The sequence below is a fragment of the Ylistrum balloti genome, unplaced genomic scaffold, assembly GCF_031769215.1.
Source record: "Ylistrum balloti isolate Yb309-2 unplaced genomic scaffold, AGI_CSIRO_Ybal_v1 Utg371528, whole genome shotgun sequence".
NCBI classification, from domain to species: Eukaryota; Metazoa; Mollusca; class Bivalvia; order Pectinida; family Pectinidae; genus Ylistrum; species Ylistrum balloti.
The window spans coordinates 241011-263576 of NW_026782788.1; the positions used below are offsets into that span (position 1 = coordinate 241011).

The 22566-nt window shown below is 38.6% G+C and overlaps 1 protein-coding gene across 1 annotated transcript in view; it reads left to right on the plus strand.

Annotated features, from left to right (window-relative positions):
- LOC132562838 (protein bicaudal C homolog 1-B-like) overlaps positions 1 to 22566 on the plus strand; it is an 89094-nt gene that overhangs the window by 41311 nt on the left and 25217 nt on the right. The window contains exons 4-5 of the mRNA XM_060227612.1: positions 19347 to 19426; positions 21712 to 21873. Of these exons, the coding sequence (XP_060083595.1) occupies positions 19347 to 19426; positions 21712 to 21873 (242 nt within the window). The remainder of the gene's footprint in view (positions 1 to 19346; positions 19427 to 21711; positions 21874 to 22566) is intronic.

Sequence of the window (22566 nt, forward strand, 5' to 3'; positions counted from 1 at the left end):
CAGGCCTGGTGTTTTGTTTACTGTGAGGGATGAAGGCACTGTTATAATATATCTGGGTGGGGTGAGAGAGACCTGGTGTTTTGTTTACTGTGAGGGATGAAGGCACTGTTATAATATATCTGGATGGGGTGAGTCAGACCTGGTGTTTTGTTTACTGTGAGGGATGAAGGCACTGTTATAATATATCTGGGTGGGGTGAGACAGACCTGTTGTTGTAGTAAAAAGGTCAAACACTCTACAAACACATCAACAATGTCAATATAAAAAGGTCAAACTCTCTGAAAACACAACAACAATGTTGTAGTAAAAAGGTCAAACTCTATACAAACACATCAACAATGTTGTAGTAAAAAGGTCAAACACTCTACAAACACATCAACAATATTGTAGTAAAAAGGTCAAACTCTCTACAAACACATCAACAATGTTGTAGTAAAAAGGTCAAACTCTCTACAAACACATCAACAATGTTGTAGTAAAAAGGTCAAACTCTATACAAACACATCAACAATGTTGTAGTAAAAAGGTCAAACTCTCTACAAACACATCAACAATGTTGTAGTAAAAAGGTCAAACTCTCTACAAACACATCAACAATGTGAGATATTTGAGGAAGGATGAATCATGAGAACTTGTATACCAGTAGATTGGTACCATTTAAGACACATATGGTACGTGCAGTATGTGTCAACCCACGCAGACATTTGAGTGCTTACATATGCAAGGGTGTACTGGGAATGGTTCTTGTTACAGCTAACAACAGTCCCCATCCACGAGAACCCCTCCCCTGATGTAGATATATGTATACTGACAGGTGGCCGTGTTTTGTGTCCTCCAGGACTAGCTTGTGCTATATAATATCATTATATGTATCGCATGCTCCTTTGTCAACCACATTTTATGTGGATGTAGAGTATGATAGCTGGGCGTTATATAGTTTATACATCTGTCCTGTTGGATGTGGCATTCAGTAGGTTATGGGGAGAGCATTTTATTTTACCAACAATTGTCCCATGTGTCCAGTTATTAACCAAATCAGTGTCATCATTTGATGCTATTTAGGGTCTTCATTTCTTTAGGAATGTTTCATAAAAAAAACTGTACAGAGGTCAAGTATGGTATATAAATACCTAAGTCATAAAGTTATTGTGATGTATGTGAATAACTGCAGTATGTCTTTGTTTCAACATGCCGAGGATATCATTCTTTTCAAAAGTCTTTTCCTTTGCTCTTTTAGCTTTTTAAAATTAGATTTAAAAACTCTGTATATGTTATGGTTAATTGGTTCTTGTTTTATGTTGTGTGCTCTGTTAAGTTTTGGTACAGTTGACAGGAGGGGGATGTTAACTTCCTCCAGTGCAACGTTGGCCCAGTCGCCCTGTCGACCTGGTTCAGTACATGGTCAGACTGGTGATATGGATCATCCAGTAGACCTGTCTCCTGTCAGACTGGTGATATGGGTCATCCAGTAGACCTGTCACCTGTGAGACTGGTGCTATGGGTCATCCAGTAGACCTGTCTCCTGGCAGACTGATGATATGGGTCATCCAGTAGACCCGTCACCTGTCAGACTGGTGCTATGGGTCATCCAGTAGACCTGTCACCTGTCAGACTGATGATATGGGCCATCCAGTAGACCCGTCACCTGTCAGACTGATGATATGGGCCATCCAGTAGACCTGTCACCTGTCAGACTGATGATATGGGCCATCCAGTAGACCCGTCATCTGTCAGACTGGTGATATGGGTCATCCAGTAGACCTGTCACCTGTCAGACTGGTGCTATGGGCCATCCAGTAGACCTGTCAGACTGGTGCTATGGACCATCCAGTAGACCTGTCTCCTGTCAGACTGCATGCTCACTATTGGAGAATATTCCTTGTAAAACAAATCTACCTAGTGGATTGTTTATCACACTTCCACCATCGGTATGATGTATGCCTTCTTTTCATATTTTGGTGAAAATCTTTACAGTTCCTTAATTCAGATGACATATATATTGCACTATTGCCAGCCATTTTGTGAAACCTGTGTGATTTGTAACATGGATGATAATGTCAGATCTGTGGACAGCAATCATACATGGAAACAGTCTAGTCAGGTAGTTTTCAAAATGACCTTTACAAATATTAACAGAGTATTTCAAATGATACGTGGGAACTGTAACCCAGAACATATGATTCTGTAGAAGTCAAATTAAATTCTATAGAATCACAGGATAAAGTAGGTCATGATTAGATAACACATGATCACAAAGAAAGTAACCAATTATAAACCCAATCAACATTAATTCACTTTGATGAAAGCAACAACACAAGCAGAAAAATTGAAAATATAATTGACAAACCTGTTATTATATTTAACAAAGTGTCTGTAGTCAGTAAGGAACTTCTGACATATTAAACAACTGTTTATAGTCATACGAGGGTAGATACTGAGCTTGCATATTACTGGACATATTTCTGGTTTCATCACATTCTTTTGTGAATTTTGTTTCCAGTGTTTTGGAAACTTGCTGACTAAATATTTTGAGAGTTATATGTCAAGTTTGATAGATGAGGCATGATCACTAGTTGAGGATTAATCTTGGTATTTGTTGGTTTGTTCCAGAGTGTGGTCCTGTGGTGACCACTTAGGCTTAACTAACTGACAATTGGTGCACAAGTACACCCTTACTGACTGTATACTCATACTGGCAAATGGCACAAACATGTTGTGACTAATGGAGAAATTAAAGAAAGCAATTGGATATACTATCACTGGATTGTGTTCTCTGTGTCTGTTAATACATTTACACATCGTATTTCAAGACTTGTTAAAATAGAAATTTTCAACCAAAGACACATAGGAGGGGCTACACAAAGTCACTAATTGTTTTCTCCAAACTCATCATGTCTCTCCCACAAACACCAAACTGCAATCAGGAAACACTTACCTGCAAACCCTAAGTAGAAAAACGTAAAGAGAGGCAGGGGAGGAAAAAAAGTGATGGTAATTTAAAAGTTAGGGAAGGAGATTGTTTATGTGGGAATGACAGCTGGATGATGTAATTTGCAACTGTAATTCCATACAAATGATGAGGTTGGTTCTCCTGCCAGTTTTACATGGGGAGTAAGGTAAAGATGAATAGGGTGTTGATCAGTATTACTGGGGTGTTGGTTGATAATACCTGGGGTGTTGGGCTATAATACCTGGGGTGTTGGTTGATAATACCTGGGGTGTTGGGCTATAATACCTGGGGTGTTGGTTGATAATACCTGGGGTGTTGGGCTATAATACCTGGGGTGTTGGTTGATAATACCTGGGGTGTTGGGCTATAATACCTGGGGTGTTGGTTGATAATACCTGGGGTGATGGTTGATAATGCCTGGGGTGTTGGGCTATAATACCTGGGATGTTGGTTAATAATACCTGGGGTGTTGGGCTATAATACCTGGGGTGTTGGTTGATAATACCTGGGGTGTTGGGCTATAATACCTGGGGTGTTGGTTGATAATACCTGGGGTGTTGGTTGATAATACCTGGGGTGTTGGTTGATAATACCTGGGGTGTTGGGCTATAATACCTGAGGTGTTGGGCTATAATACCTGGGGTGTTGGGCTATAAAACCTGGGGTGTTTGGCTATAATACCTGGGGTGTTGGTTGATAATACCTGGGGTGTTGGTTGATAATACCAGGGGTGTTGGTTGATAATAACTGGGATGTTGGGCTATAATACCTGGGGTGTTGGGCTATAATACCTGGGGTGTTGGTTGATAATACCTGGGATGTTGGGCTATAATACCTGGGGTGTTGGGCTATAATACCTGGGGTGTTGGGCTATAATACCTGGGGTGTTGGGCTATAATACCTGGGGTGTTGGGCTATAATACTTTGGGTGTTGGTTGATAATAACTGGGATGTTGGGCTATAATACCTGGGGTGTTGGGCTATAATACCAGGGGTGTTGGGCTATAATACCTGGGGTGTTGGTTGATAATACCTGGGATGTTGGGCTATAATACCTGGGGTGTTGGTTGATAATAACTGGGATGTTGGGCTATAATACCTGGGGTGTTGGTTGATAATACCTGGGGTGTTGGTTGATAATACCAAGGGTGTTGGTTGATAATAACTGGGATGTTGGGCTATAATACCTGGGGTGTTGGGCTCTGATACCTTGGGTGTTGGTTGATAATACCTGGGGTGTTGGTTGATAATAACTGGGATGTTGGGCTATAATACCTGGGGTGTTGGGCTATAATACCAGGGGTGTTGGTTGATAATACCTGGGGTGTTGGTTGATAATAACTGGGATGTTGGGCTATAATACCTGGGGTGTTGGGCTCTGATACCTTGGGTGTTGGTTGATAATAACTGGGATGTTGGGCTATAATACCTGGGGTGTTGGGCTATAAAACCTGGGGTGTTGGTTGATAATACCTGGGGTGTTGTTTGATAATACCTGGTATGTTGGATGCTAATACCTGGGGTGTTGGTTGGTAATACCTGGGGTGTTGGTTGGTAATACTGTATTTATTCCAATAAACGCCCTGTCTCTAATAAACGTCCCCCACCTGTTTTCTCAGTAAATTTCAACAACTCAGGAGTCAGGTTACAAAGCTTACCTTTTAATAAATTTTAAATTCCTGGTATCCATGAACATGAACAAATGAATTTTGGCACAAGAAAATTACACTGTCATGACACGTACACAAGTAATATCAATTTAATCCACGGTTCATTTCAATATACTGCAGGCCTAACGGCCGGGACTGCCATATGAACTACTGTCTTCACTTTCACTTTCACTTTCGCCAGTCTCGCTTTCACTCGGTTCTATTTGTGGAATAGAAGGCGCGTTCACATCACCCATTAAATTTTGCAAAACGTCATCTGCAGCTTGGACATCCTTTTCACTAAATCCCTGGAATTCCTCATCGTCAGAATCATGCTGGAAAATATGATCCTCGCTACCGTCCAGCGAATTTTTGATACCTCATTTTTTTAACGATCTTCTGATTGTGTGCGGGCTAATGCTATCCCATGCTGTCTTGACCCAAGACAACATTACAGCTTTGGATGGGGCTTTACGATTCCCTGCTTTGGTTTTCTCAATGGGGCCACTGAAACACCATTCGTCATACAACTCTCCAAGTTTTTGTTTGAAGGGTTTATTCCACGACACATCGGCTGGCTATAGCTTACATGTACATCCTCCGGGTATAACACAGATGTCTGAATTATATTTTTGACGAACCAGTTTTTTTACATCTTCAGTAAGATGACCACGGAAAGCGTCCCATACTAATAACCGCCTAGCTGTATTATTCACACCCCAGAGATTTTTTAACCAAAATTTTATACTTTCCTCGTTTGCCCAGGATTTTTGTCCGGCCCCGCACATGTATACCACAATACCACTTGGTATGTCATCTTTCGGAAGGGGACGAATGCCTGGCATGTGCACAAGGGGGAGCGATTTTAGTCCCATCGGCATATGCTGCCAGTGTCACCGTTATTTTTTGTTTTTCGTGGCCAGTACTGTAAACTCTGACCTTCTTTTCCCCCTTTATTGCCAATGTCGATTTTCCTGGCATGTCAAACCACACCGGGGTTTCGTCCATGTTAGCGATATGGCTATCGGGGTATTCTCGTAGCCGACGCATTCTTAACATGAAATTAAAAAAACTGTCAATACAATCATCAATTAATGAAACTTTATGTTGTGCCACATGCGTAGATCGCCTGAACGAAATGTTATGTCTCTTTTTGAATTTAGAAAACCATCCATATGAGGCTTTGAACGATTGACTACCATTTGCCTTGTGCATAAGCAGGGCCTCAAACCGCAATGCTTTCCCAGTTACTCGGATTCCAGCCTCCCGTCTGTCCTGTAGCCATCTCATCAGATTTCTGTCAATATCTTCATATCTGACATGCCACCCACCTCCTTTACAGCGTTTAGATATTTTAGAAAGATTTTTTAATTTTTTCTTTGTTTTGACACCAGTCCCGTACTCGTTTTCTGTCAACACGAAACACTTTCGCGGTGGCATGTTTACCCTTCTCCTCTGCGAAGGCGATTACTTTAAGCTTGAAAGCAGTGTCGTAATGTTGTTTTGTCCCAGACATTGTTATGAGGTATGTGGGATTTATTAAGAAACAGACCGGCTTATATACCGCTGTGTTTTTTTATTTTGTTATGCAAACTAGGCTTTCAAGCGATGATGAACATTGTATGTTTTTGACTGGAGCTGACACGATTGACATAGTGCCATTTCATACAAGAATTCAGGTTATCAGAATGCAATTGACAACAATGTTTAAAGCTACAATGATGTTGGAATTACTGCAATTTTCAAATGCATTCTTTGCTGAGTAATTCGTTAGTTTGTTAAACAACGTTTTTTAGTGGCAGCCATGGCATGTCACGACCAACAAATTATGAAATTTTGTGTTCTATTAATCGCCCCCTGTCTGAAAAATTTCACGCCCCCGGGGCGTTTATTGGAATAAATACGGTAACTGGGATGTTGGATGATAATACCTGGGGTGTTGGTTGATAATACCTGGGGTGTTGGGCTATAATACCTGGGGTGTTGGGCTATAATACCTTGGGTGTTGGTTGATAATACCTGGGATGTTGGTTGATAATACCTGGGGTGTTGGTTGATAATACCTGGGGTGTTGGGCTATAATACCAGGGGTGTTGGTTGGTAATACCTGGGGTGTTGGTTGATAATACCTGGGGTGTTAGGCTATAATACCTGGGGTGTTGGGCTATAATACCTGGCATGTTGGGCTATAATACCTGGGGTGTTAGGCTATAATACCTGGGGTGTTGGGCTATAATACCAAGTGTGGGTGTTGGTTGTACCCCTCACGTGGGGCTTTCCTGTGGCACCCCTCACAACTGTGGCACTGTTGAGATGCTTTCCTGTAATACAAGTGTGTTGGGTGTTAGGCTATAATACCATCACAACTGTGGTGTTGGGCTATAATACCTGGCATGTTGAGATGCTTTATAACCCCTCACCTGTGGCACTGTTTTGCTTTCCTGTGGCACCCTTCACAAATGAGGGGCTGATATGCTTTCCTGTGGCACCAGGTGACATAATGGATCCATTCAGCAGCTTTGCTTTGGTACCCCTCACAAGTGTGGCATTGTTGATATGCTTTCCTGTTGTACCCCTCACAACCGTGGCACTGTTGAGATGCTTTCCTGTGGCACCCCTCACAACTGTGGCACTGTTGAGATGCTTTCCTGTGGCACCCCTCACAAGTGTGTTGCTGTTGAGATGCTTTCCTGTGGAACCCATCACAACTGTGGCATTGTTGAGATGCTTTCCTGTGGCACCCCTCACAACTGTGGCACTGTTGAGATGCTTTCCTGTGGCACCCATCACAACTGTGGCACTGTTGAGATGCTTTCCTTTGGCACCCATCACAACTGTGGCACTGTTGAGATGCTTTCCTGTGGAACCCCTCACAACTGTGGCACTGTTGAGATGCTTTCCTGTGGCACCCTTCACAAATGAGGGGCTGTTGAGATGCTTTCCTGTGGCACCCCTCACAACTGTGGCACTGTTAAGATGCTTTCCTGTGGCACCCCTCACAAGTGTGGTGCTGTTGAGATGCTTCCATGTGGCACCCCTCACAATTGTGTTGCTGTTGAGATGCTTTCCTGTGGCACCCATCATAACTGTGGCATTGTTGAGATGCTTTCCTGTGGAACTCATCACAACTGTACCACTGTTGAGATGCTTTCCTGTGGCACCCCTCACAACTGTGGCACTGTTGAGATGCTTTCCTGTGGCACCCCTCACAATTGTGGCACTGTTGAGATGCTTTGTTGTGGCACCCCTCAACATGTGTGGTGCCATTCAGCAACTTTGCTGTGGCTCCTTTCCTAGTGTGGAGTGTCCAAACACTGCCAGTCTAGAGATACAATAAACAAACAGTTGTTTATACTTTTGTCTGGTCACAAATCATCATTACAACAGACTCCAGTGCTTATAAATACTAAAAAACATAAATACATCTTTGCCAATAAAGAAAATTGTTATCTCATCTGCCATGGCTAAATGTGTGTATGTAAAGAGTTTTCACATTCTAAAAGCTAGTTACCAGCTGGTAGGTTTAATTCTTACATATCTATTGGCAGGACATTTTTTCAATTTTTGTAGAGTACTTTACACATCTGTGTTTCAATTAATTTAAAAATTTGGAAATAGTTTTGGCCAAATGCATTGCCCAAGAATGCTGAACTGTCATTAAGCACTGTATGGAATCTTCGATGTTTTAAGGATAATCAGTCATGTGGATGTGCTGCGTATGATCAGTTATATGGGTGTGCTGTTTCCCATCTTCTCCGGCAATTTCAAGGTGTGAATCTGTTAAGTAAATAATACATTGATTTTTTGTAGATTTAATTTTCACTAATGGTGAATACACACTGAAATAACAGAAATGTTATCAGTGTGATGGGTGATTACATGTTACTGAAATTAGTAGTTAATTGTGTTGTCTAGGAAAGTGATGGGATTGGAGAGACCAGTTCACACAGCGTAACAGTGCTCACCTTCATTTGTTGAAACATTGAGCTATAATGGACAGAAGCAGTAGTTTGTTTTGCGGGCATAGATGTTAAAATGAGGTTCATTATGTAGAATTATACATATGAAGGAGAAATATTCAGTAAATAGATATTTCACATTTTGCAGTTTGTTGGAATTATGTTAATTGTTTAGAATTTCCATCTTAATCAAAACATAAATAGTCAGAGAATCAATTAAGTATTATTCGACAAGTTGAGTACGGAAGCTGACTTGTCATGACTTGAGGATGTAATACATCCAGCAAACCATACCTAATGCTACAAACACCAGATACAATGAGATATGTGTAATATTGATGTCCACAGATATACACAGTGTGTTAACAGTTTTATACAATTAGATTTCTTGTTGCTGATTGTACACCTACCTTCCTTCTTTGGGACACTTTAATATCAAAGATTGTTAGTTATTATGCAGTTGCCAGAAGAAAAATTCATAAAAATACTTTTTCAGAAGACAAAGAGAAGATTTAGACTTCGGAAGCTAGGCTATCAATATGGAATATATTTCCAATTGTGCATTTTTCTTCCAAAGATCTATTCTACCACCAGGGGCGGTTCATCTGTTTATTTGTTCTGATGTTAAAATGTATTGTAGAATTGACTGGTCCCCGTTTACATGGAATCATTCTGTTATTGTAATAAGGATATATTGAAATTAAGGACATTTTGAGGCTCATATACATCACCTCGATCTTAATTTACAATGTGCCTAAAAGTGACCGTTAAACTACCTGATGAGTCTGATGATGTGTCAATCTTTATCTGATAATCTCATCCATCTAGTTCACCAAGTAGAAATAACAGGAAAATTGAGAAAGACTAGGAATGTGTAAATAAAATTACCTGTTTGATTTGGTAATCATCTTGAAATAATTTTTGTTCACATTTCCTTTTTACATATTACATAAATTCCCCTTCCCAGGTAGTGACTGTCCTGCTTGCTCCATTAATGTGGTATTTTACCTGTACACTGTGGATTTAAACTCAAGGTTTTACATGCTTCATCTAGCTGGAAAACGTCTGTAGAACAGGTTATGATTAGGTCCAAGGACATCGACAATAAACCTACATTTAACAGTCCATGTGATGAAGTCTAAATTTGATAGAATCAGGTATGAACTTGACAAGAGAAGCTGAAATTTGATAGAAGTGGTCTGTAAAATGTGTTAAGAAAGCCTATTTTGAAAGTCTGCAATTGACTAGAGAAGTTGAAATTCGATAAATTTGGTCAGTGAACTTTGTAAAGAAAGCCTGTGTTCGATAATTTGTATGATCAATCTGTAAATGATTGGCTAATTTTGGTGTCACAGTGGGTCTGCATTTGGCCTACAAATCTGCCTTTTGGAAATGTATTCTGTGAAGTTACATGGTCTATTTCAGAATCCTACAAATAGAGTGTGTAATTTGATATAAGGTTGTCTATATACCCTCCCCAACTGGCCTACATTTATGAAGGATATTTTGTCCCACAATATTTAGATGATTTAGTGTTTTGGAGACCCACAATAGCCTGTTATCTAGAGAAGTTGTGTAGAAGTTGGCAGGCACCTCTGGGGTCTGTTAAATTTCCTGTTCTCATGAATGAATGGTTGTGTTGCTCTCCTGCTGATGACTACTGACAGACATGTATCTCCGTGGAGGATACTAGTGTGATAGGCAAGCCATTCCTAATAAACAATAAAATCTATGCTGGGATGTCTTTACTGTTTCCATTTCTTTTTTAAAGGGATGGCACTTCCGTCATTAGGCCTGCTGTTTCCATTACACAGCCAGTAACACTAGCTCAAGTGTCAGTCTTCATTTCTCAGTGAAGGATAGCAACTTTTGAATTACATTTCTCAATTTCCTTCAAACTCATTTTTTTTTTATTTGTTAATACTTTCAATTTTGTTGGTTTTTAGTTTTTCTTTTTTTTTCACTTTTTTATCATGCACTCCTGTAAAATATCATGGAAAGTACAAATTACTAGAAGCATGATATTTAATTGTTGCAATTGTTATCACCTGATCCCTGCTAACTGTACCCCTCATGTATACTGTCGTTAAGATTATAAACTTATCCCTATTTTTTATCTGTATCCCTTGTGTACTGTTGCTATGGTTATAACCTTGTGTCTGCTAACTAACCTCCTATATGTATTGTTGCTATGGTTATAACCTTGTGTCTGCTAACTAACCTCCTATATGTATTGTTGCTATGGTTATAACCTTGTGTCTGCTAACTGACCTTCTACATGTACTGTTGCTATGATTGTAACCTTGTGTCTGCTAACTAACCTTCTATATGTACTATTGCTATGGTTATAACCTTGTGTCTGCTAACTGACCTCCTATATGTATTGTTGCTATGGTTATAACCTTATGTCTGCTAACTAACCTCCCATATGTACTGTCACTATGATTATAGCCTTGTGTCTGCTAAGTAACCTACTATATGTATTGTTGCTATGGTTATAACCTTGTGTCTGCTAACTAACCTTCTATATGTACTATTGCTATGGTTATAACCTTGTGTCTGCTAACTAACATCCGATATGTACTGTTGCTGTGTTATAACCTTGTGTCTGCTAACAGACCTCCTATATGTATTGTTGCTATGGTTATAACCTTGTGTCTGCTCACTAACCTTCTATATGTACTATTTCTATGGTTATAACCTTGTGTCTGCTAACTAACCTTCTATATGTACTATTGCTATGGTTATAACCTTGTGTCTGCTAACTAACATCCGATATGTACTGTTGCTGTGTTATAACCTTGTGTCTGCTAACAGACCTCCTATATGTATTGTTGCTATGGTTATAACCTTGTGTCTGCTAACTAACCTTCTATATGTACTATTGCTATGGTTATAACCTTGTGTCTGCTAACTAACCTTCTATATGTACTATTGCTATGGTTATAACCTTGTGTCTGCTAACTAACATCCGATATGTACTGTTGCTATGTTATAACCTTGTGTCTGCTAACTAACATCCGATATGTACTGTTGCTATGTTATAACCTTGTGTCTGCTAACTAACATCAGATATGTACTGTCGCTGTGTTATAACCTGTTTACTTTATTCTATTGGAAAGTTTCTTACTGTACAATGTTTTTAACATTAAAGTGATACATGGAATTAAATACAGAACTGAAACCATCTTGATTTTGAAGAAATTTCTTCGTAACCAGAATTAATTGGTCAGTCTGGAAACTGAAATCTGTAAGAATACAACCTCCAGAGCTGTGGATAGCTTCTATCTTGCTTGCCATTAATTATGCGGCTGTTCCACCTGTTAGGAAGCTATCTGTCTATCTCATTCACTGACTACTTCTTCTCAGCTTACTTCCCTCCCTAAATTTTGTCTTTCCCTGTAGTTGTTAATTATTTTGATTCCACGGCTTCTCTAGCTTCTTCTGCACTACATGAACTTGTACAAGTAAATACTGATCATTAGGAAATAACACATCTTAAACAACATGTGTATGTCAGGTAATATACCTAAAAAATGGCATTCTTATCACCAACTTAACACACTGTCTGCTGTACATGGTTTCTATTGGAAAACAAAAACTATGATCACATGTATATTTAGAACTAAATGCCTAGTTAGAATTAAGTGTACCTGGTTTTCCTGATAACATGCTACACTGACAGGTCCTACGTGTGTATACTCATTAGCTGTCCTCTAACTCCAGATCTCTCCGACACAGATATGTCAAACAGTTTTACAGATATGTAACTGTTTAGACAGTTTGGTCAATGTTAACACTGTCCTCTACCTCTCCAACACAGATATGTCATACAGTTTTACAGATATGTAACTGTTTAGACAGTTTGGTCAATGTTAACACTGTCCTCTACCTCTCCAACACAGATATGTCATACAGTTTTACAGATATGTAACTGTTTAGACAGTTTGGTCAATGTTAACACTGTCCTCTACCTCTCCAACACAGATATGTCATACAGTTTTACAGATATGTAACTGTTTAGACAGTTATGTAACAGATATGTAACTGTTTAGACAGTTATGTAACAGATATGTAACTGTTTAGACAGTTATGTAACAGATATGTAACTGTTTAGACAGTTATGTAACAGATATGTAACAGATATATAACTGTTTAGACAGTTATCAATGTATTAACTGGTGTAATCTTGTATGTAGTGTTTTATAATAATTTTTATCATACTTCTAGCAAGGAACACAAGATGCTCAGTTTCTCAGATTACATAGCCAATATTGCATCCAAATTTTACAGTCAGATCTATAAAATGCAGAGAATAACAAACACAAACATTTCGAGTTCTCTTTTTTAGGAAAGGAAAGAGATTATCAAGAACTGAGGACTATGAATTCATGAAGATTTACTTGTTATCTTGTTTACACCCATGAAAGAATTTCTTAATTCCATTTAATCAGAATGGTTCATTGTTCTTAATTCATTTTATTTCAAAGATTTAAGATTCAAAATTAGGATTGTATATTTCTGAGGTAGAGTGAATGGATAGTAGACTACAAACCTTGTGTGGATTTCTGTACCATTGTAAATAAACCACCCAAGGTGGCAGACAACTTCAACAGTCCACTTGTATCAATTAATGACACATTTAAATTTTTAACAGATTTGTAACAGAAACAGGCTTGTGAAAATGTCTGGTCTGGTAAAATGTTATCTAGAGATGGTGTGGCTGTACACTGTGACCTTTAGTGTGTACCAGAACTACAGTAGCACTCCTGTGGGGATCACCCAGAGCAATACCCTTCACCCAAACATCCTTTCTGGATATGAACCATAATTCTGGGTATCACTTCATAGGCAATATTCTGTTGTCCTGTTGGGGTCCTACATTGTAGTTATTGTTTTTGGTAGGAAATCACCTGGAATATATTCTGTTTTCCTGTTAGGGTTCCTAGTTATTGTTTTTGGTAGGAAATCACCTGGAATATATTCTGTTTTCCTGTTAGGGTTCCTAGTTATTGTTTTTGGTAGGAAATCACCTGGAATATATTCTGTTTTCCTGTTAGGGTTCCTAGTTATTGTTTTTGGTAGGAAATCACCTGGAATATATTCTGTTTTCCTGTTAGGGTTCCTAGTTATTGTTTTTGGTAGGAAATCTAGTTATTGTTTTTGGTAGGAAACCTGGAATATATTCTGTTCTGTTAGGGTTCCTGGTCCTTATATTTGAGGGGGAGGATCTCTTGGGAGATATTCTTTTCCCTGTTAGGGTTCCTGGTCCTGGAATATATATTTGAGGGTTCCTAGTTATTGTTTTTGGTAGGAAATCACCTGGAATATATTCTGTTTTCCTGTTAGGGTTCCTAGTTATTGTTTTTGGTAGGAAATCACCTGGAATATATTCTGTTGTCCTGTTAGGGTTCCTAGTTATTGTTTTTGGTAGGAAATCACCTGGAATATATTCTGTTTTCCTGTTAGGGTTCCTACATTGTAGTTATTGTTTTTGGTAGGAAATCACCTGGAATATATTCTGTTTTCCTGTTAGGGGTATTGTTTTTGGTAGGAAATCACCTGGAATATATTCTTTATATCCTGTTAGGGTTCCTAGTTATTGTTTTTGGTATTAAAACCTGGAATATATTCTGTTTTCCTGTTAGGGTTTTTATAGTCTAGCAGTAGTACATTTATCCAACAACAATATTAAAGTGAAGAAACTGACCAGTGTAAAGATGGTTCAATCATTGCTGATGTAGGAGTCTCTTGTTTTCTTATTCCTACAAATACATAAAAAAGGGGGTTGGGATATGGGGGATAATGATGGATTGCTTGGAATCTCACTCAGTCACTTGAATTTGAAAATCTGCTCCCTGTACATTAAAAATAGCAGATTTGTGGTAGTTCTATATGTGGGAACTCTTCAACATGTAACTGTGCTTAACATTTCAAACATATTTGGGTGTCATTTACCAGAAATATTTACATCAGATGTTAAAAAATAAGTTTATCAAAGATACACTTATACAGTTCTATAATGTATGTTGTAAATATGTCTTGAATGAACATGTATATTCTTAAGTGCCAATTTTGTTTACTACATATGTGCATACATATAAGAGTTGTTGGTCTATCAGAACTGGGAATATTCTTTACAGATGTATGTATGTAGTAGCACACTTTGCATTCCTGTGATACACGAAAGTGTTTGACAGGAAGGTGAGGATTTCAATTCTTTTCTAATGTACTTTTATAAGCTCCTGAGTGTACAATTCTTCTATATTTCATGCTGCCTAGACATTGTCTCCGGGCTTATCTCGAAGGGAGTATTTCATGCTGCCTAGACATTCTCTCCGGGCTTATCTCGAAGGGAGTATTTCATGCTGCCTAGACATTCTCTCCGGGCTTATCTCGAAGGGAGTATTTCATGCTGCCTAGACATTCTCTCCGGGCTTATCTCGAAGGGAGTATTTCATGCTGCCTAGACATTCTCTCCGGGCTTATCTCGAAGGGAGTATTTCATGCTGCCTAGACATTCTCTCCGGGCTTATCTCGAAGGGAGTATTTCATGCTGCCTAGACATTCTCTCCGGGCTTATCTCGAAGGGAGTATTTCATGCTGCCTAGACATTCTCTCCGGGCTTATCTCTAAAGGGAGTATTTCATGCTGCCTAGACATTCTCCCCGGGCTTATCTCTAAGGGAGTATTTCATGCTGCCTAGACATTCTCTCCGGGCTTATCTCGAAGGGAGTATTTCATGCTGCCTAGACATTCTCTCCGGGCTTATCTCTAAGGGAGTATTTCATGCTGCCCAGACATTCTCTCCGGGCTTATCTCGAAGGGAGTATTTCATGCTGCCTAGACATTCTCTCCGGGCTTATCTCGAAGGGAGTATTTCATGCTGCCCAGACATTCTCTCCGGGCTTATCTCGAAGGGAGTATTTCATGCTGCCTAGACATTCTCTCCGGGCTTATCTCTAAGGGAGTATTTCATGCTGCCTAGACATTCTCTCCGGGCTTATCTCGAAGGGAGTATTTCATGCTGCCTAGACATTCTCTCCGGGCTTATCTCGAAGGGAGTATTTCATGCTGCCTAGACATTCTCTCTGGGCTTATCTCGAAGGGAGTATTTCATGCTGCCTAGACATTCTCTCTGGGCTTATCTCGAAGGGAGTATTTCATGCTGCCTAGACATTCTCTCCGGGCTTATCTCTAAGGGAGTATTTCATGCTGCCTAGACATTCTCTCTGGGCTTATCTCGAAGGGAGTATTTCATGCTGCCTAGACATTCTCTCTGGGCTTATCTCGAAGGGAGTATTTCATGCTGCCTAGACATTCTCTCTGGGCTTATCTCGAAGGGAGTATTTCATGCTGCCTAGACATTCTCTCTGGGCTTATCTCGAAGGGAGTGCAGGGTTTTCCATTTTGTTTTTTTATCTGGAATTCTCACAACACTGTGGTCGGTTTCCCATTCTCAATTTTATCTTTTGCATGGTGTTTGATATACACCTTACTATTTAAAGTCTGGTTCTTGCTTACCGGAACATTTTGTTAATTAATCAGTTAAATTAAATTATTTAATTAGTTACAAGTAAAAGCTGTTATAGGCAAAAAGTTTACATAGCTTAACACTATTGAAGTACAGGTTAAAATTGACATAGCTTGATAGTGGTGGAGTACAGGTAACAACAGTGCTGACGTGGTATCAGGGATTCAGTTTTGTTCATAGAAACCAAAGCATTTCATATTGAAAAGATTAATTTTTTTCATCAACTATACAATCCTCTTTGATCTATTGAAATTTGTTGCGATATTGATTCATTTGTTTGCTTACTGTTAACAAATTAGGAACCACGCTATGATTTCATATTTTACACATTACCTTGTCATGATTTGGTAATAAAGCAGCTGACAGTACCAACGAACAGGGACACTAACAACAGACAGTACCAACGAACAGGGACACTAACAACAGACAGTACCAACCAACAGGGACACTAACAACAGACAGTACCAACCAACAGGGACACTAACAACAGATAGTACCAACCAACAGGGACACTAACAACAGACAGTACCAACCAACAGGGACACTAACAACAGATAGTACCAACCAACAGGGACACTAACAACAGACAGTACCAACCAACAGGGACACTAACAACAGGCAGTACCAACCAACAGGGACACTAACAACAGGCAGTACCAACCAACAGGGACACTAACAACAGACAGTACCAACCAACAGGGACACTAACAACAGGCAGTACCAACCAACAGGGACACTAACAACAGACAATACCAACCAACAGGGACACAAGCACTAACAACAGACAGTACCAACCAACAGGGACACAAACACTAACAACAGACAATACCAACCAACAGGGACACTAACAACAGACAGTACCAACCAACAGGGACACTAACAACAGACAGTACCAACCAACAGGGACACTACCAACAGACAGTACCAACCAACAGGGACACTAACAACAGACAGTACCAACCAACAGGGACACTAACTACAGACAGTACCAACCAACAGGGACACTAGCACTAACAACAGACAATACCAACCAAAAGGGACACTAACAACAGACAGTACCAACCAACAGGGACACTAACAACAGACAGTACCAACCAACAGGGACACTAACAACAGACAGTACCAACCAACAGGGACACTAGCACTAACAACAGACAATACCAACCAACAGGGACGCTAGCACTAACAACAGACAGTACCAACCAACAGGGACACTAGCACTAACAACAGACAGTACCAACCAACAGGGACACTAGCACTAACAACAGACAGTACCAACCAACAGGGACACTAGCACTAACAACAGACAATACCAACCAACAGGGACACTAGCACTAACAACAGACAGTACCAACCAACAGGGACACTAACAACAGACAGTACCAACCAACAGGGACACTAACAACAGACAGTACCAACCAACAGGGACACTAGCACTAACAACAGACAGTACCAACCAACAGGGACACTAGCACTAACAACAGACAATACCAACCAACAGGGACACAAACACTAACAACAGACAGTACCAACCAACAGGGACACTAGCACTAACAACAGACAGTACCAACCAACAGGGACACTAGCACTAACAACAGACAGTACCAACCAACAGGGACACTAACACTAACAACAGACAGTACCAACCAACAGGGACACTAGCACTAACAACAGACACTACCAACCAAGAGGGACACTAGCACTAACAACAGACACTACCAACCAACAGGTACACTGTTAGATGTGAGAAACGCTCTTGGGTACTCCTTTCCACTTTGTACTTGAATGTTAAAACTACATGATTCAACATTTATCGTATACAAAGTATAATCCAATATGTCGCGTTGGTGAAAGTAGTCTCTGCTGTGTGTGTAGGTATTTCATTGATATTGATTGAGTAGACTTGGTTTGACATCGTAATCCTGGAAATCTTTAGTGACACTATTGTTCTACAATCAATTACGAAGACCTGTTTATCACAGGTGTAAACTGAAGCCGCAATGGAGAGCTTCCCACGTGGGGCTGTGTCTGTTGTCTCTAACAGTCTCCAGACTGTTATGTAGGTAAAGTGTTCTCAAAGTGAATTAACGCTCATGTTACAATACAGAAGGACAAGAACCAGACTGTTAGCTTAGCTTTTTGGGGAAGGAAACATCACTTTCCAGTCATGTTGTTTTGTCCTCTGATAATTATTTTGAAAAGCATTTTTAGATAAAACTCCTTCCTGTTATAACTATTTACGAATTAGAGATATGACATTATTACTTACATACAGTTGGTTATGTAGAGTTCTGTGTATTGAAATATAATCATTTAGGCATTGATTGGGTAATTCATCCTTGGAACTATAATTACATTTCTTTGACAGAAATATGATACATCAGAACACATTTCTAAAACCACTTGAAAGTTTTTTAAAGGGCACTAAATAATAGGTTTTGGATTAAAAAGTTATGAAGTGAGTTTTAAGTTTATTGGTATTTAAAAAACACAGAGTGCAATGTAGATCAGGATAAGAGATTGAGTATTGTGGGATTGGCAGGTTGTTGAGGTGGAGGGTTATATAGGCAGGCCATGATTAGTGTAGAAAGTCTAAGATTATGTGTGTAGGGCTGACACATGGTCTCTAGAAGACATGTATCTGGGATGCCTAGGAATGCCATATCATTGAACTTGATACTTACAGAATTAGTCAAACTGAGTGACTGATGTCTTTGTTTGAAAGAAATTGTTGTTGTTGAGGAATCACAAACTTAAACCCTTTAAAGTTTCAACAGCTGAAAATGCTTTGCCTTCCATATAAAATATACTTTCTCTTGATCATGATGTGCTACATGTACTAATCATGTCTACAGTATTCATTGTCTGAACATGTGACCTGCAGAAATTGCTATCAGAATGAATATATGTAGTACCAAACTTTGTATTATTATGATGTATGAGAATTTAATAGAGGGAGACATGTTAAACACTTGGTTTCATGACCATAAAAGACCTTGTTGCTATGATTTTAGTGCTGTGATTTTAAAGATTTTTTCAATGGCCTTATTGCTATAATTTTAAAGTCTTTTTCATGACCTTGTTGTTATAGTTTAAAGGTCATTGTCTTGACCTTGTCGCTATGATTTGATGACTTGATGATATCAAGATGTATATGATATACATTTACATAGCAAGGAGGAGAATATCACATAAAAATCTATGTTTTCCTTTATTATGAAATCCTATTTTATCTGGCACCATCTTACTTTCAGATCCACACATAAAGGTGATAGGAAACCCGGATGATGTGAAGGCTGCCAAGGACAGCATCATGACCATTTTAGACACAAAAGTGAGTACAGAATAGTTCAATTTGTCCTGTTCTTCAAGGTCAACATAAACTAGGTCACAGCAGTGTATGAATGCTGCTACCACCATGAAGTTATTACACATGGAACTGAAGTCTGCAGTCACAGCTGCTTATATAGTCAGTCTAAACTTCCCATAAGTTAGGTTACAACATTCTTTGAATTAGGTTAAGACAGCCTTTAAATTAGGCCACAACACTCTGTAAATTTTGTCACAACATCCTATAAATTAGTTCACAGCATCCTATGAATTAGGTTACAACATCTTATAAGTATGACCGCAATATCCTTTTAAATTGGTCACAAATTACATCACAGCATTCTATAAATTTCGTCACAACAACCTATGAATTAGATCACAGCATTTTCACTGTTTTTTAAGAATGATGAACTCTTAATAAATCTTCGGGAGAAATAAAAGCAGTTCTGGCCTCCATTTTTATGTGTTTTTTTTAATCTGTTGTGTGTTAATATATCTATGTATATTTTGCCATACTTGCACCTGTAAACACAATATTAAGAATAACCTTATTACCTACAACAAACCAAGTCTAATTTAAATTATTAACATCATTTGCTTATATATAAATTTTTGCCAATTAAAGGATAAAGTTATGCAAATTATTAGTTTAAACTAAATAAGAGCTCCCTTCAAAATGAGATTTGTTGAGTTATTATAAATCTACTTTGTTGGTAAATAGTTGTATTTAAATTTCATTACAAGCAGATGTTTCCATTAAGGTACTTTGTATATAGAAAGTTATCATGTAAAATTTAACTGGCTTGGTGTCATAAACATCAGAACGTAATCAGTATTTTCTGATGTTATTATCAACCTATTACAAGACAGTCCATACAAATCTGATAGGAGAAATCTTGGTGAAAAGTTGAATTTAAATACTTTACATGTAAAGGAAAGAGAAATGTATTTTAAAGTGTGGGAGTTGATCACTTAACTGGTGTAATGGTTCTGGCCACTTGACTTTATCTCAGGTTCAGCCATCATTGTAATTGAAATAAGATGGCAGTTCTGACAAAAATATGACATAGAGGGAAAGGGGATATGGGATGTGAATCATGAAGGATAAGGGCATTGGTATAAGGTACCCAGAGTTAGAGGGACCTAACCAAGGGGTAGGGGCACCTAGAAGTATACAGTAACTTGTGGAAACTTGTAGAGTTTGGTGTAGTTTGAGGAGACATTTCATTCAATACCCGTCCACACATACCTCATTAATATGACTCAATTTCCTTTGTGTATAACTGAAAGTGTTTACCACCCATCAAAAATTTGATTGAATTTTAATCTTTAGGATCATAGAGTTATGGAAATAAATGAAGTGTCTGCTTATTGTATGACATTGTCCATTGTGTGTGGTGTCAGGATTTGAGTTATGTTCTTATACCATCTCAGCAATGGTATGTTGGTCTGGCTGTTAATACGGACTACAGGACACCTTATTTGACAAGGAAAAATTAAAGTATTTGTCATTTGTCATTCCATATATCTTAGATTTGTGCTGTTAAATCAACACTTCTAGCCAGTTATCTTGTATTTCAGAAAGAGATGTTTGTTTGAAAAAATTCATGGTTCTGTATTTGATAGACATTTAAAATTATTGTGCCATTTTGTGTAATTACCATGCAGATTATAGCAGTTTATTTGTCAGTGAAATATATGAAGTTATCTTTTTGATTAAAATATCATCAATGTAGTGATGAGAAAAAAACAGGCCATGCCTGAAAAGACCACAGTGTTGAATAATGTTAGAAAGTGCCCTTGTCAGACAGTATTTATCATGTATCTGACTGACAGTGTCTTTGTCAGACAGTATTTATCATGTATCTGACTGACAGTGGAGGTGTCTGACAGTATTTATCATGTATCTGACTGACAGTGGAGGTGTCCTTGTCTGACAGTATTTATCATGTATCTGACTGACAGTGTCCTTGTCAGACAGTATTTATCATGTATCTGACTGACAGTGTCCTTGTCAGACAGTATTTATCATGTATCTGACTGACAGTGTCCTTGTCTGACAGTATTTATCATGTATCTGACTGACAGTGTCCTTGTCAGACAGTATTTATCATGTATCTGACTGACAGTGTCCTTGTCAGACAGTATTTATCATGTATCTGACTGACAGTGTCCTTGTCAGACAGTATTTATCATGTATCTGACTGACAGTGGAGCTGTCCCTGTTATATATTTTTACAGTGTAATAGTTTAACACTACCCAGTAACATTGAAGGTCTATTTTTACAGAGTAACCGTGTAACATTGAAGATGGATGTATCACATACAGACCACTCCCATGTGATAGGCAAGGGAGGTAATAACATCAAACGTGTCATGCAGGAGACCGGATGTCACATACATTTTCCAGATTCAAACAGAGGCAACAATGTACAGGAGAAAAGTAACCAGGTATGATTAAGCACCTATTTATCCTGGGAACACATAGGCCAGGTAAACAACTGTACATATTACAGGTATACTTAGACAAGGTACATATCTGTACATATTACAGGTATACTTAGACAAGGTACATATCTGTACATATTACAGGTATACTTAGACAAGGTACATATCTGTACATATTACAGGTATACTTAGACAAGGTACATATCTGTACATATTACAGGTATACTTAGACAAGGTACATATCTGTACATATTACAGGTATACCTAGACAAAGTACATATCTGTACATATTACAGGTATACTTAGACAAGGTACATATCTGTACATATTACAGGTATACTTAGACAAGGTACATATCTTGGCCATACAGTACTCAATCTGGTACTGTATATTTGACCTTAACCATACAGTAATCAATCTTGAACTGTAAATTTGACCTTGACCATAAACAGTACTTTCGGTACAATAACTAGCCTTGAACATAAAGTCTGGTACATTAACTGACACTGACCTTACAATACTGATAAAACAATAATTGACTTTGACCTTATAGTGCTACTAGTGCAGTAACTGACCTTGACCTTACAATACTGGTGGTACAATAATGACTTTGACCTTATAGTGCTGTTAGTACAGTAACTGACCTTGACCTTACAATACTGGTGGTACAATAATTGACTTTGACCTTATATTGCT